Source organism: Armigeres subalbatus, chromosome 3 (genome assembly GCF_024139115.2).
Source record: "Armigeres subalbatus isolate Guangzhou_Male chromosome 3, GZ_Asu_2, whole genome shotgun sequence".
NCBI classification, from domain to species: Eukaryota; Metazoa; Arthropoda; class Insecta; order Diptera; family Culicidae; genus Armigeres; species Armigeres subalbatus.
Genome location: NC_085141.1, coordinates 277155252 through 277171079, shown reverse-complemented (window position 1 = coordinate 277171079; position 15828 = coordinate 277155252). Strand labels below are relative to the sequence as shown.

Sequence of the window (15828 nt, the reverse complement as noted above, 5' to 3'; positions counted from 1 at the left end):
CCAATCAAAATCCAATCCAAATCCAATCCAATCCAAATCCAATCCAAATCCAATTCAAATACAATCCAAATCCAATCCAAATCCAACCCAAATCAAATCCAAATCCAATCCAAATCCAATCCAAATCCAATCCAAATCCAATCCAAATCCAATCCAAATCCAATCCAAATCTAAATCAAAATCCAATACAAATCCAATCCAAACCCAATCCAAATCCAATCCAAATCCAATCTAAATCCCAATCCAATCCAAATACAATATAAATTCAATCCAAATCCAATCGAATTCAAACCCAAATCCAATCCGAACCCAATCCAAATTCAATCCTCATCCATTCCAAATCTAAAACAAATCCAATCGGAAAATCATTTTAAAACCAATCAAAATCCTATTCGAACCCAAACCTAATCCCAATTCAATCCAAATCCAATCGAAGTCCAATTCAAATCCAATTGAAATCCAATCGAAATCCAACCCAAATCCAATCCGAATCCAATCCAATCCAAATCCAATTCATATCTAAGCCAAATCCTTCCAAGTATAAATCAAATCCAATCAAAAAACTATTCCAAAAACAATCCAAATCCGATCCCAGCCCAAATCCAATTCAAATCGAATTCAAATCCAAATCCTAATCTCATACAAATCCAATCCAAATTCAATCCTCATCCATTCCAAATCTAAAACAAATCCAATCGAAAAATCATTTTAAAACCAATCAAAATCCTATTCGAACCCAAACCAATCGAAGTCCAATCCAAATCCAATCGAAATCCAACCCAAATCCAATTCGAATCCAATCCAAATCCAATCTAAATCCGATCCAAATCCAATCCAAATACAATCCAAATCCAATTCATATCTAATCCAAATCCATTCCAAATATAAAATAAATCCAATCAAAAAACTATACCAAAACCTATCCAAATCCGATTCGAGCCCAAATCCAATTCAAATTCAATCCACGTCGAATTCAAAAACAAACCAAAACCAATCCAACACTAATTCAAATCCAATCTATATCAAATCCAAACCAAATCCAACCCAAATGAAATGCAAATCCGATCCAAATCCAAATCCAATTCAAATCCAATCTTAATCCAATCCAGATCCAATCCAGATCCAATCCAAATCCAATTTGAATCCATTATTTTTGACTTGGATTTAGAATCCAAGTCAAATACAAATCCTAACCAAATCCAATCCAAATAAAATCCAAATTGAATTCAAATCCAAATCCTAAGCTCATCCAAATCTAATCCAAATTCAATCCTCATCCATTCCAAATCTAAAACAAATCCAATCGAAAAATCATTTTGAAACCAATCAAAATCCGATTCGAAGCCAATCCGAACCTAATCCCAATCCAATCCAAATCCAAACCAAATCCAATCCAAACCCTATCCAAATCCAATCCAAATCCAATCCGAATCCAATCCCAATCCAATCCAATCCTAATCCAATGCAAAACCAATCCAAATCCAATCCTAATCAAATTCGAATCCAATAATAAAAAAACCATATCCAAATCCAAACGAATCCTGAACTAATCAAAATCCAGCTCAAACCATATCCAAATCTAAATCAAATCCAACCCAAGTGCAATGCAAATAAATTCCAATCCAAATTCAATTCAAACTTAAACCAAAAACCATACAAATCTGATCCAAATCCATTCCAAATCTAAATCAAATCCAATCCAAAACCACTCAAAAACCAATACAAATCCGATCCGAGCCCAAATCCAATTCAAATTCAATCCAAGTCGAATACAAAAACAATCCAAAAGCAATTCAAATCTAAATCAAATCCAAAATCAATCCAAATCCAACCCAAATGAAATGCAAATCCAAATCCAATTCAAATCCAAACCCAATCCAAATCCATTCTATATCCAATCCAAAATTCAAATCCAATCCAAATCCAATCCAAATTCAATCCAAATCCAATCTAAATCCAATTCAAATCCAATCCAAATCCAATCCAAATCCAAATCCAATCCAAATCCAATCCAAATCCAATTCAAATCCAATCCAAATCCAATCCAAATCCAATCCAAATCCAATCCAAATCCAATCCAAATCCAATCCAAATCAAATTCGAATCCAATAATAAAAAAAACCATATCCAAATCCAAACGAATCCTGAACTAATCAAAATCCAGCTCAAACCATATCCAAATCTAAATCAAATCCAATCCAAGTGCAATGCAAATAAATTCCAATCCAAATTCAATTCAAACTTAAACCAAAAACCATACAAATCTGATCCAAATCCATTCCAAATCTAAAACAAATCCAATCCAAAACCACTCCAAATCCAATCCAAATCCGATCCGAGCCAAAATCCAATTTAAATTCAATCCAAGTCGAATACAAAAACAATCCAAAAGCAATTCAAATCCAAATCAAATCCAAAATCGATCCAAATCCAACCCATATGAAATGCAACCAAACCAATTCAAACCAAACCCAATCCAACCATTCTATATCCAATCCAAAATTCAACCAATCCAAACCAATCCAAAGCCAATCTAAATCCAATTCAAACCAATCCAAACCAAATCCAAATCCAACCAATCCAAATCCAATCCAACCAAATCCAAAATCCAAATCCAATCCAAATCCAAATCCAATCCAAATCCATTCCAAATCCAATCCAAATCCAATCCGAATCCAATTCAAATCCAATCCAAATCCAAATCTAAATTCAATCCAAATCCAATCCAAAATTAATTCAAACACAATCCAAAATCAATTCAAATCCAATCCAAAATCAATTTAAATCCAATCCAAAATCAATCCTAAATCAATTCAAATTCAATTCAAATCCAATCCAAATCCTCCCCCCACGTAACACTTTTTGTATGGAAGGTTCAATTTTTTTGTATGGATCTTAACGCTTGGCCTGACCCCCTTCATCTCCCTACAGCGTTACGTAATTTGTGAAAGGCCCCTACTTAAAAATCACTTTAATAAAGAAACAAAAAAAGAAAAATCCAACCCAATTGAAAAACAAAAAAAAGAAAAAATCCAACCCAATTAAAATTCAAATTCAATCCGGAACCAATCCAAATTCAAATCAATTATTTTATCATGATTATAAACTCAATATATAGCGGGGAACGGTTCGGCACTTTATCTCATAGCTCCTATTTTCATCCCATAAAAAAACAAAGCAATGAAAAGGAATACAGTTTGTTTCTGATTTTTGTGATTTTTTTCACCAGTGGGCACTCGTGTTAGCAAAAAGAAACGACGAGATTGGTGCTGTATTTCTTTGTTTTGCGAGGAGATGAATATATGTACAATGCGATGGAAAACGGAACAGTTCCCCTAATTTTAACTTTTTGTTCAACTTTTTTCTCATTATCCTTTTTTATTTGCACCTTTCTGTCACCCTGCTTACTCCTCTGTTCTTGTCTCAGGGAGCATATTTCCACTTTGTTTTTCTTTGTAACACTAGCATAATCAAAAAGTTTGGGGACCTCTGGATTAAGCAATTTTACCTCTAAACGGATTCCTTATTCTTCAAACATTTTTTTCAAAATTATGTTTCAAAATAAAAACGCCATTAAATACGAGATACTTACTTATTACTTTCTGAATTTATCGACATTTATTAGGTTGTTTTTGCATTTCGAACTAAAACATTCAAAAGTAATTATTTTGTGTCTAATTTCTAGTAGATAAAATCATGAACAGCAATTCCGTTCACTTTATTTTCATCAACTGTAATCTTTATTCCAATCATCCATATTTTTGTGTTCTTGTTGTAACGTGTCCCGTAAAATTTGAATTTAGATGCCCCATAAGATCCCAAATGAAAAGCTATTACATACAAGTTATATGGGGATGTGCAGACAAATTCGTGGAACAGGAAATAAGTCTGCTATTGAGAGACAACAGGATAAAATTTATAACAGCACCGCACGCCAGAAACAAACGTAAACCATGCTACTGAAGATGCTCACATTTCTACCAGAACGACCAATAGAAACAGATGGAAACTAAATTGGCAAACTTCCATCAGTTCTCGTGAACAACGTACTCCATCAGCCTCATCTACTGTCGGATGTTTTCATGTGTCGAACACACGGCGGGGTTCGCTGTTTCCAAGAATGTATCCCCCTGTTCAGGTATGTTCGCTCGAATGTTTCTACACGAGTTTCACAATGTGAGCGGACCAGCAGAGCAAACGCTCGCGCTGTTGATTTATTTATTCAACAGATTAGGACGGAGATTATGTAGAAAATATCCATAATTGAAAGTCCTGTTCAGTGTGACCGAGTGATGATTGTGCTTCTATACGTGTAAGGTAACTGTTCCGAGCTACCAGCAAATGGACACGATCCTGCTTTTGTGATCTTTTGGATAAAATACGCGTGTTATTGGGCTTCAACATGAGATGGTGGAAGCCAAATGACATATAGGGAAAGAACTACTTTAGCAAAAACCTTCATTCCCTTTCCTGACATATATTAGTATGTCAAGTGACATTCAACGAAACGATTTCAACCATTTAATAATACTAGACACCTAATGATACTAACCGTGTACTAAAAACCAAATACTTAATTCGGTTGAAATGCACCCGAGTGAAACCCGTAGGGAATAAAAATAGTGGTGCTGTCCAAATAGATCTTCTCCCTACGATGAAATTGAACAATTCACATAATTTTGTTTCGCGCAATTCAAATGAATCGAGAATTCTGGCTTTAGTGCGTGCGTTTTATTGCACCATTGATATTTACGTTGTATATCATGCAGGGGAGGCCCGTCGAAAATTGGACGTCCCTATTTCACCTATTTGAAGGATCGTAAGAAGCTATGGAAGTTTCGATCGAATGCAAAGACATCTCATTCTATCTAAAACTTATAATTTATATTGTATAAAAATAACCAGAAATGATTTACTGTCGTCCAAAAACATGTTTTGTTTTTTGTTATTTCTTAAACAAATGAATAAGCGATTGATGAAGAACCATTCCACGAAACTTAAATGATTAGGTAAACAGCTTACCCGAATATCTTGGATGTAAGGGATGCAAGCCTATCATAATCCCGTAAATGATATAGGAACCATCTAAACAAACATTCTTCGATACGTGATGTGTGAATAACATGTATTCTAACGTTTACTTTATTAGAATCTCCCAAATAAACTTAAAGGATTTTATCCTACCATATCAGTTGTCGTGTCTATTAAAACGACACCGTCCCTTATTCTTTCTCTCGCCAGCGCTGAAATCGAATTTGCATTTGGCGCGAAAATATTTCGGCCGCCAAATATCTAAAGGCACCAGCTGCCCTCATTTAGGAGACCACCATGCCACACTGTTCGGTCCTACATTACGTGCGGTTCCGGCGGATATCGAACTTTTGGGCAACAAAGACCCGTTAATTATGGAATATGGCGGCTGCATAATGAGAAATTTTCCGAATGTGGCAATAAATCTCGGCGGATCGGTCCGGTTCTGGCTGGTTGCCTCGCGAGTGAGCTGGTAAGTGCAAATGCTGCCGATGCAAAACATTTCGCATTATATTAAGCGAATTATGGAGAGTGTCTTATGATGCTGGAACTGAAAGTGCATTGGACAAAATGAATGATATAGAAGTAAAAGTATGGATGGAATATGGTGAACAGATCAAAATGTATTCGCTCGAACGATGAATTATTCATACGAAATCCAATATCAGATGCACAGCAATCATTGCTCTCATATTTTTAGATCTCAACTATAAAACAATTTGTATCCTTTGTATTCAGTACTAATCAAAGTGCATGTCATATACCTAGGAATCGGTTGATAGGAAAATTGCATGATTGACATTTTTGACGAAAAGTATAATTTTAAATATGTCGAGTAAATACCCCAAGTAAACCAATTAGCCGTATATTTCTCCAAATCGGCCATATAGTGCCACTTAAATGCTTATATATTTTGAAATAACCGAATAGATATGAAGAAACGGATGCGTGTGCAAGCCACCGGGCTCAGACAGGAAAAAGAGGAAGAGTCCTGGCTTGTTGTTTGTTGATCGACAACAATTGATATATGCATGCGACCGGTTTGTATGCAAGATTTTATACAAAACGCTTAATGCAAAGAATGCCACACAAAATTGTTTAGGGTGTACATTCGTAGTCCCCGAGGGAATAGTCTGGTATTGGAGGATTAAGTGTGGCTTAATATGATTTTTTTTTACTAAAACTAAATGCGCGCTGGATTTACAAATTTGGAAGTTTGTTTATAGATCCATTATCCAAATTATAATGGTAGCATAAACAGTCAGGGCTTATTATAAGTAAAAGTGACCTCAGACTTGTTATGAAACACTAGGCAGTCTGATATGGGTTACTGGAGCTGCAGTGCAGTAGATCCAACTCCCGTATTAAATCTAACTGTAATAAAAACAGCATTCTTCAGTACACACAGCATATTGGGTACACACAGTTTTAAATGCAGCAACTGTTTACTTCCGGAAGGATTCCTGAGGGAATTTCCGGAGGATTTCCTGAGGGAACTTCCGGGGGAATTCCTGAGGGAACTTCCGAAGAAATTGCTAAGGGAACATCCAGAGGAATTCCTGAGGGAACTTCTGGAGGAATTCCAGGAGGAACTTCCGAAGGAAGTACTGAGGTAACTTCCAAATTACTGAGGGAGCTTCCGGCAGAATCCCGGGAGGAACTTTCGAAGGAATTACTTGGGGATCTTTCGGAAAAAAAACCTGAGGGAACTTCCGGAAGAATTCCTGAGGGATATTCCGGTAGAGTTCCTGAGGGATCTCCCGGAGGATTTCCAGAGGGAACTTCTGGAGGATTTCCGAAGGGAACTTCCGGAGGATTTCCTGAGGGCACTTTTGGAAGAATTTCTGAGGTAACTTCCGGAGGAATTTCTAAGAGAATTTTTGAAAGAATTCCTGAGAGAACTTCCGGAGGAATTTCTGAGAGAATTTTTGGAAGAATTCCTGAGAGAACTTCTGGAGGAATTCCTGTGAGAACCTTTGGAGGAATTCCTGAGAAAACTTCCGAAGGAATTCCTGAGGGAGCCTCCGGAGGAATTCCTGAGGGAACCTCCGTAGGAATTCCGGGAGGAACTTCCGTAGAAATTTCAGAAGGAGTTCTGGGAGGAATTCCGGAGAAATTCCGGGAGGAATTCCGGAGAAATTCCAGGAGGAATTCCGGAGAAATTTCAGGAGGAATTCCGGAGAAATTCCAGGAGGAATTCCGGAGAAATTCCAGGAGGAATTCCGGAGAAATTCCGGGAGGAATTCCGGAAAAATTTCGGGAGGAGTTCCGGAGAAATTCCAGGAGGAATTCCGGAGAAATTCCGGGAGGAATTCCGGAAAAATTTCGGGAGGAATTGCGGAGAAATTTCGGGAGGAGTTCCGGAGAAATTCTGGGAGGAATTCCGGAGAAATTCCGGGAGGAATTCCGGAGAAATTCCGGGAGGAATTCCGGAAAAATTTCGGGAGGAATTGCGGAGAAATTTCCGGAGACATTCCTGGGAAACTTTCGAAGCAAGACAAAATTTTCAAAACGACTTATCTGCTTTTGTAAACAAAGATTCAAACGACGATTTGACGAATCTGATAGCTCTCCCACGCAAATCAACACCACCAATAGGTAGGTGAAGGTTTCCGCTACCTGTTGATGGTGTTGGTTTGCGTGGGAGAGCTATCAGATTCGTCAAATCGTCATTTGAATATTTGTTTACAAAAGCAGATAAGTCGTATTGGGATTCCTGGGGGAGCTTCCTGGAGGAATTCCTGGGGAGCTGGAGGAATCCCGGGGAACTTCCGAGGAATTCCTGGGAACTTCCGAGGAATTCCTGGGAACTTCCAGAGGAATTCCTGGGAAACTTCCAGAAGAATTCCCGGGGGAGCTTCCAGAGGAATTCCCGAGAACTCCCCGAGGAATTCCCGGGGGGACTTCCCGAGGAATTCCCAGAGAACTTCCGGAGGAATTCCCGAGGGAACTTCCGGAGGAATTCCCGAGGGAACTTCCGGAGGAATTCCCGGGGAAACTTCCAGAGGAATTCCTTGTGGAACTTCCAGAGGAATTCCTTGTGGTACTTCCGGAGGAATTCCTGGAGGAACTTCCAGAGGAATTCCCGGGGGAACTTCCAGAGGAATTCCCGGGGGAACTTCCAGAGGAATTCCCGGGGGAACTTCCAGAGGAATTCCCGGGGGAACTTCCAGAGGAATTCCCGGGGGAACTTCCGGAGGAATTCTCGGGGGAACTTCCGGAGGAATTCCCGGGGGAACTTCCGGAGGAACTTCCGGAGGAATTCCCGGGGAACTTCCGGAGGAATTCCTGGGAACTTCGGAGGAATTTCCTGGGAACTTCCGAGGAACTTCCGGAGGAATTCCTGGGAACTTCCGGAGGAATTCTGGGAACTTCCGGAGGAATTCGGGAACTTCCGGAGGAATTCGGGAACTTCCGGAGGAATTCCTGGGAACTTCCGGAGGAATTCTGAGAACTTCGGAGGAATTCTGGGAACTTCCGGAGGAATTCCCGGGGGAACTTCCGGAGGAATTCCCGGGGGAACTTCCGGAGGAATTCCTTGTGGAACTTCCGGAAGAATTCCTTGTGGAACTTCCAGAGGAATTCCTTGTGGTACTTCCGGAGGAATTCCTGGAGGAACTTCCGGAGGAATTCCTGGAGGAACTTCCGGAGGAATTTCTGGAGGAACTCCCGGAGGAATTCCCGGGGGAACTTCCGGAGGAATTCCCGGGGGAACTTCCGGAGGAATTCTGGGAACTTCCGGAGGAATTCCTGGGAACTTCCAGAGGAATTCCTGGGGAACTTCGGAGGAATTCCAGGGAACTTCCGAGGAATTCCTGGGAACTTCCGGAGGAATTCCTGGGAACTTCCGAGGAATTCTGGGGAACTTCCGAGGAATTCCTGGGGAACTTCTGGGAATTCCTGAGAGAACTTCCGGAGGAATTCGAGGGAACTTCCGGATGAATTCCCGGGGGAACTTCCGGAGGAATTCCTGGGGGAACTTCCGGAAGAATTCCTGGGGAACCTCTGGAGGAATTCCTGGGGAATTTCTGGAGGAATTCCCAAAGGAACTTCCGGAGGAATTCCCAAAGGAACTTCCGGAGGAATTCCCGGGGGAACTTCCAAAAAAAATCTTGGGGGAACTTCCGAAGGAATTCCTGGGGTAACTTCCGGAGGAATTCCTGGGGGAACTTCCGAAGGAATTCCTGGGGGAACTTCCGGGGAAACTTCTGAAGGAATTTCCGCAGAAACTTCTGGAAGAACTTCGGGAGGAATTCCTGGAGGAACTTCCGGAGGAATTCCGGGTGGATCTTTCGGAAGAATTCCTGAAGGAACTTCCGGAAGAATTCCTTGAGGAACTTCAGTATGAACTTCTGGAGAAATTCCTGGAGGAACTCTTTGGGGAATTCCTGGAGGAACTTCCGGGGGAATTCCTGGAGAAATTTCAGGTGGAATTTCTGAGGGACCTTCCGGAGTAATTCATGGGGGAACTTCCAGAGAAATTCCTAGAGGAAGTTCCAGAGGAATTTTAGGAGGAAATTCGAGGAAGGCGTCGGTTTTGGAACCATGGAATCACGCCTCTGCGGCAGTTATTGCAGAATATCTTCTAGAAGTTCCTCCTGGAATTCCGAGAAATCTTTCTGTACTTCTTCGGGAACCTTGTCGAGGAATTCCTCTGGATGTTCCTCCGGAAGTTATTGCAGGATTTCCTCCGAAAGATCGTCTAGAAGTTGCTCCGGAATTTCCTTCGCTAGAAATTAGAGTAGAGAGAGAATTTCTTTATATTGTTTTCACAAATACACCCTTAGGAATTCCCTTAGTAATTCCTCATGAAATCTTTTCACAAGTTATCCCTGTAGTACCTCTAAAAATCCTTTCAAAAACTTTTCATAAATTACTTCGAAAACTCTTCAGAAATTCCCTTCAATATATTTTCGAAATTCACATGGAATTGACCTTTCCCGTCAAAAATTGTATCTCGTTTTATTGTCTCAGTCGATTCTTTGGCTTATTTAAAGTCAACTTTTCCAAAGAACCCATATTTTCTGAAGCCTCTAACTATTTTTAAAATCGAAAACAAAAAATGGATAAGAACTGTTATTTTTAGATTGGCCCGATTTTGAACGAACATTTGGTGAGTTTTTCAGGTTCTTTCACACGTGCTGCACTTTTTCGGTAAATAAATAAATAAAAAAATATAAATAAGCCAAAGAATCGATTGAGCGAATCAAAAATTTTGACCGGAAAGGTCAATTCTTCTAAACTCAGCTCCCACCAAGTCCCAAGAATTCTTTAGTAAATCCCCTCCGGAATGCCTTCAGAACATCTTCAGAAATTAACTCAGAAATTCCTCCAGGTATTTCCCACAAAATTCCTTCAAAACTCCCACTCGATAAACGTTCAGGAACTTTTCAAAACTCAACACCCACCCAGCCCCGGGAGATCGTTAAAGATTTCATGAAGTGACTGCGTACGCTGCATTATTGACCATGCAAAAAATGCAGCGTTCAAAACCAGAAATGGCAAAAACTAATATATCTATGTAGAAGTGTTACAACATTCGAAAACAATGTTCAAACTATGGTTACTGAACTACATTTCCGATTATCTTCTAAATCAGGCTGTAATCCACACGCTTGTTCCACAAAAATAATCATATGGGTACTCTATTCCTTTCGCTGTACATTTTGCATACATGCCCATAATTGTGATTTATTGCAAAAGCAAATCTTATCCAAAACGGATAAACCGCATTACACATGCATGTGTTTTGTCTCGTAACATAATCCACGAAGATAATCTCTAACACACAGCTATCTTTTTGTTTTCCCTTCCCCATGCATTCAACAACATTGCGCGCGTTGCTGTGCTAAATACCAACTGTTTCCACCCGCAACGGCTGCCGTGGAAATGTAGGAGATTTGTGAATTCCGCAAGCTGTTACATCATCTGAATGCGAAAATCTCGTTGCCCGTCGCCTGCCTAGCGCTGCTGAACCTGAGCTACACGATGTCCAGCGTGGCCCATCTATTCCAGGACATGAATTCCTGTCCAATTAGAGTGTTCAGCTACACCATTGCCAACGTACTTCTGTGGCTGGTCATCTCGTTGACGCCGTTCTTCCAAGTAAGTATAAAGCCAAACGTACGATGAAACCGAATGCAAAGCGCTAATGCATTCTGCCAGATAAATAGTTTATTCAAAATAGCAATTTTCAAATGCAACGTTTGCGGACGGTGACGCAGAAAAGCGATGTACTTAGAATCCAAACAAGGACACGTAGCTTACCATTGCTTAGGCCGCTGTTCCGTAAAATTTCATTATTCAAACACCGTCAGCCTAATCCTTTTCTGCCTACGAAGAGCAACGTCGACGAGTGGCTTTTGAGGCTGCCCGAAAACTATGTTCGTCTGCTGAATAACAGCCGTAAATGATGCTACTGACTGCCATTGCGGTAAGTACTCGTGAGGCCTTTTCAGAATTTGTAGAGAAACATCTCCCGCAACATTCGTCGAACTTCCCCCTCCTTTGGAGCAACAGCTTCCCTCCATGCTCGCGTACTAGCCCCCGAAATGAAGGATTTAACCATTAGGTCATGTGTGTTTTATGTGTTTGGCTCGAGTGCAATATCATCGACTGACCGGTGCAGGATGCATGCAACGGGATTGGAATGCAGTTGATAGCGATCTGAAATAAATTTGGCTCTTGAAGCCTCCGCTCTTTTGGTGGGATGTTGAACCAGCGGGAAACGGTTTAAGCACCAACTAAATGTGTCTGTTCGAATTGTTGAGGACTGCCGGTTGTGTGGGTTGTGTGTTGCAACCGAACCGGAGTAAGCATAAATCAAGTTGGCCCAGGCGGGATGAGCGAATAGGATTTCATTAATAAACTCTTATAGGATCAGGACGAGAGATTTATTTGTTTAAAATTTGTCTGATTTTATTGGAAGAAAATGTAGGAAAGCATTCGTCATGGTGATAAAATTCGTTGAATTATTGCTCTTGGTGGAACATGGTGTCAGTATATTAATTCGAGCTGCATCATTATTGATAAACATCTTGGCCTGCGAACAAAAGTTTTACCCATGCATCTGCTCAAAAAACTGTAAAATGAGGCCTCTGACAATGTTTCGCCATTTCGTTGAATTTCTCTGAAAAAAAATCCATCGCTAGATTCTCTTATAATTTTATTATGCAGCAAACAACCGGATCCAGATGGTGAGATAACATTTAATAAACTTATTTTTTACTGATATCGCTTTTCAAATTTGAGACATTATCACTTCACAGCTTTACAGTTATTATCTATGTGGTTTATGAGTCATGCTACAATTTTTAAACATTCCGATTGATGTAGATCACCTGTCAGAATATAAATTGGAATCGTTGTAGAAATTGGTTCTATAATGCTGTTTGTTTTAAGCACATGGTTTTTCCTTTCTATGTTAGGTTAAAATTTGCGTTTATTTCCATCCGTAATAAACTGTTTGGTTTCGAAGACGGGCTCAGAGAGCAAGAACGGAACCAAAGAGAGATGAACGCAAGGCGGCATCTGGAAGGCCAGGACCGTATTGAAATGGCCTATCCAACTTAGCAGACTGCTACAAGGAGCTATGTCGGCACAAGCTATCTAATCCAGTGTTGTAAAATGTCATTTGCATTCGTTTGTATAGTTTTCCCTGAACTTTTTTCAGAAGGTAGCTATCAATTCATGTTGTATGACAAACTTAAAGCGCTTAAATGGACCAACAACTTTGTCTAACAAGACTTTGCTGTAAATATGTAATCTGCGGCGTGGGAGGCAAAATGTCATTCAAATGACATTATGTCAAATGACACGTGACATTTTGGAGAGTTTTCACTCTCCAGCCTCAGATGTTATACTTAGAGCAATGTACCCTTGGACAAAAATATAGCCCTACTCATGCGTTATGAGTACATTCAAAATAATGGAATAAATTTGGATTCTGAAGAAAGTGAACAAATTCTGATTCTGAAAAAAAATGAACAAATTAGTCAAATGACATGCAGATGACATTTTACAAGCCTGAAATCTAATCTAATCTAATCGAACACAAACGCAGCCAGTACAAAGAAAGCATCCTGGAAAATCATTGAGTTAGATGACGCCCAATATTTTTTCTTGTATTGAGGCTCACAGCATACCAGTGGTATGACATAAACTTCAAAGCGGCCAGGCCCACTGCGTTGTGTTTGCCGCAGAGATGATTCTTCGAGATGTATCGTGTTCAAGTACCTAGTCACTTCAACGTGATACATATCACGAATCTACAGGGGTTGAAGGATGCGTGGACATACCGTACCATACGCACCGCGTTCTTTTTAAGTTCTTATTTTGGTAGTGTTATGTATATAAATATGTAGTGAAATGAATAACATTATAATAAGAAATTGTATTAAATTTTATATATATTTGTAGAATTTAACATCAACTGGGAGCCGAAGTTAACTCGGGATGTACATCTCTTGAAGAAGAAGCTGGAAATTGTAAAGAATTCAAGGGTCTGTCTCACTTAGAGAATTAAACTGAAATTAAACTTAAAAGAGACATCTCAATAATTAACGAATAACCCTGCTCGCAGAGCAAGATTACTTTTGACAGATATCGAATCATTTTGCATCGATGTCTTATTGGAATTGCTGGGTAGCACCAGCCATTCTTATGACCGGGTGATTTTCTAATTATCGAACTGTCACTTTTAAGTTCAATTCTCCAAATGAGACAGACCCTAATTATGGAGCTATGTCGGCACAAGCTATGGTACGAAAATTGGTTATATTTTGCCTCTCCAAAGTGACTGAATGCACCACGACAAATAGAAGGTTCAATACAGCAGTTTTCCCTTCTTGTTTAATTAGTTCATGTGGATGCTCTAAACATTTTGAAACAGTTTTGGGTTCGAATCCCGTCGTGGTTCAACATTTTTGTGAATGTGCTTGTAAAAATTATGGAGTAAAATCATGGAGTAAAATTAAATTATCCGGCGAGCTTTTCGAATTTTTCAGCGATTGGTACGGCGATAAAAGTTATCCCCCATCCGGTACACAACCGGGTAAAATGCATTGTTTACTGCAGGGTTTACTACCCTGCTCGTCCTCACCGTCCGTGGGACCTCAAGACCGGAATATATATTCTTCGGTTTCTTGAGGTGTCCAACTAGGCCCTGCTTCCCTTCTCCGATGCAGTGCTTTGGTTGTTGGTCATTTGGCCACGCCAAAGCTCGCTGCAAGGCCCAAAATTGCATCTGTGGGAATTGTTCGGGTACCCACCCGATCAACGAGGATCGGAGATGTGATCTACCGAAATTCTGCGGTAGGTGTAACAATGAACAACACGACATTTCGAGCCGATCATGCCCAGGCTACAAAGCCAAAAACGACGTACAAAGGATCAAAGTCGACTACGGTTGCACCTACCCAAATGCCAGAAGAATCATCCAATAAGAGAAAAGAAATGAAGGGTCTTATGCCGAAGCCGCCCATAGAAACATTACCCCTACAAACCAGCCAATAAAGCCAATGCCAGTGGCTGACGACGTTTCCGCCATATTAACAGTGATGCGTAAAGAACCGGAATTTCTCCATCTCGAGATAAAATCTCTCAGGATCGAGAACGAGCAGTTAAAAAAGGAACGAGACAGCAAAGCTTCTTCTCCACGGAGCCACGTTTCCCCGCAAATTACCACGACGCCCATACCTCCGCCAACGCCCAAGACAACATCTAGCACCACCTCACTGCAGGCAGCTTCCAACAACGGCTCTCCTATCACCCTCCCCGCTCCTCAGACTTCGCAGAACAGTAACGCCAACATGTCCAAAATCTCGCCAGATAAAGAAGTTTTCTACTCTCCACAACCGAAAATTTCAAGCAAAGATTTAGCATCTATGGCTAAAATCGCCACTTCAAATGTCGGAATCGACTTTAGGGTTTCCAATACCCTTAAACGAAGTCTCACCAATATATCCCGTGACCCAAAAGGCCCCAGAAATACCCGAAAAACCCAGCGTGTCACCAGCTAAAAGGGTGGCGGACCTTCCGCCAAACCTTGACCACATTTTCAACGAGCACCCAAACACACTACACGCTATAGCTGCCAACGTACCAAAAACAGACAACACTACTGCAACACATGTGGCGTTATCTGATTCGCTCAGTCGTGGCACATTAGGACCGGAAGCCATACCCCAACCTAAACCTTTGGATCGACCACGGCGTCCGGGGATGGTCTTGGACGAAGAGCACAATGATGGTGCCCAGAGTAGCCGGGGCGCCGGTAGACCGTACGTCATGACACCACCGGAACAACCGGGTCGACACTGGCACCTAGTGGATAAGAAATATCAAGCAAGAAGAGCCTGTCCAGATCCCCTGGTAGTCTGGGCCCCTCCAGTGTGGACGTCTTTCCCACACCAGAACTGGGGAAAACTCCCCGGCTAGACGGGATAGACGGAAGAAGGGACGCATTATATTTATACAAGCCATCGAGATGCAATGTATTCAAACGAGCGACAACTAAAATAGAAGACACTGTGGGTACAGCTAACATCTTCGGGCACCCTGAAAATATTCTATCAGGTGGTAAGTCCCATCCTTTTCGGCCGCTTTTCGGGCACCCCGGGGACACCAACAAATACAAATACAAACTCCCCAGGCATCCCAGGCACCCCAACCTGGGTTATAAGTCCTACAACTTCCAGAAATTTAGCCCAGCTCCTTCTTCCGACCCTCTTCCTGGGTCCAAAAAACATCCAAATCTGATCATGCACGAGTCTCCCGTCGATTACGGCACCCTTCCGG

The 15828-nt window shown here is 40.9% G+C and overlaps 1 protein-coding gene across 1 annotated transcript in view; it reads left to right on the top strand.

Annotated features, from left to right (window-relative positions):
- Positions 1 to 10903: 10903 nt before the first annotated feature.
- LOC134219947 (uncharacterized) overlaps positions 10904 to 15828 on the top strand; it is a 45936-nt gene continuing 41011 nt past the window's right edge. The window contains exon 1 of the mRNA XM_062698851.1: positions 10904 to 11136. Within this exon, the coding sequence (XP_062554835.1) occupies positions 11020 to 11136 (117 nt within the window). The 5' untranslated portion in view covers positions 10904 to 11019. The remainder of the gene's footprint in view (positions 11137 to 15828) is intronic.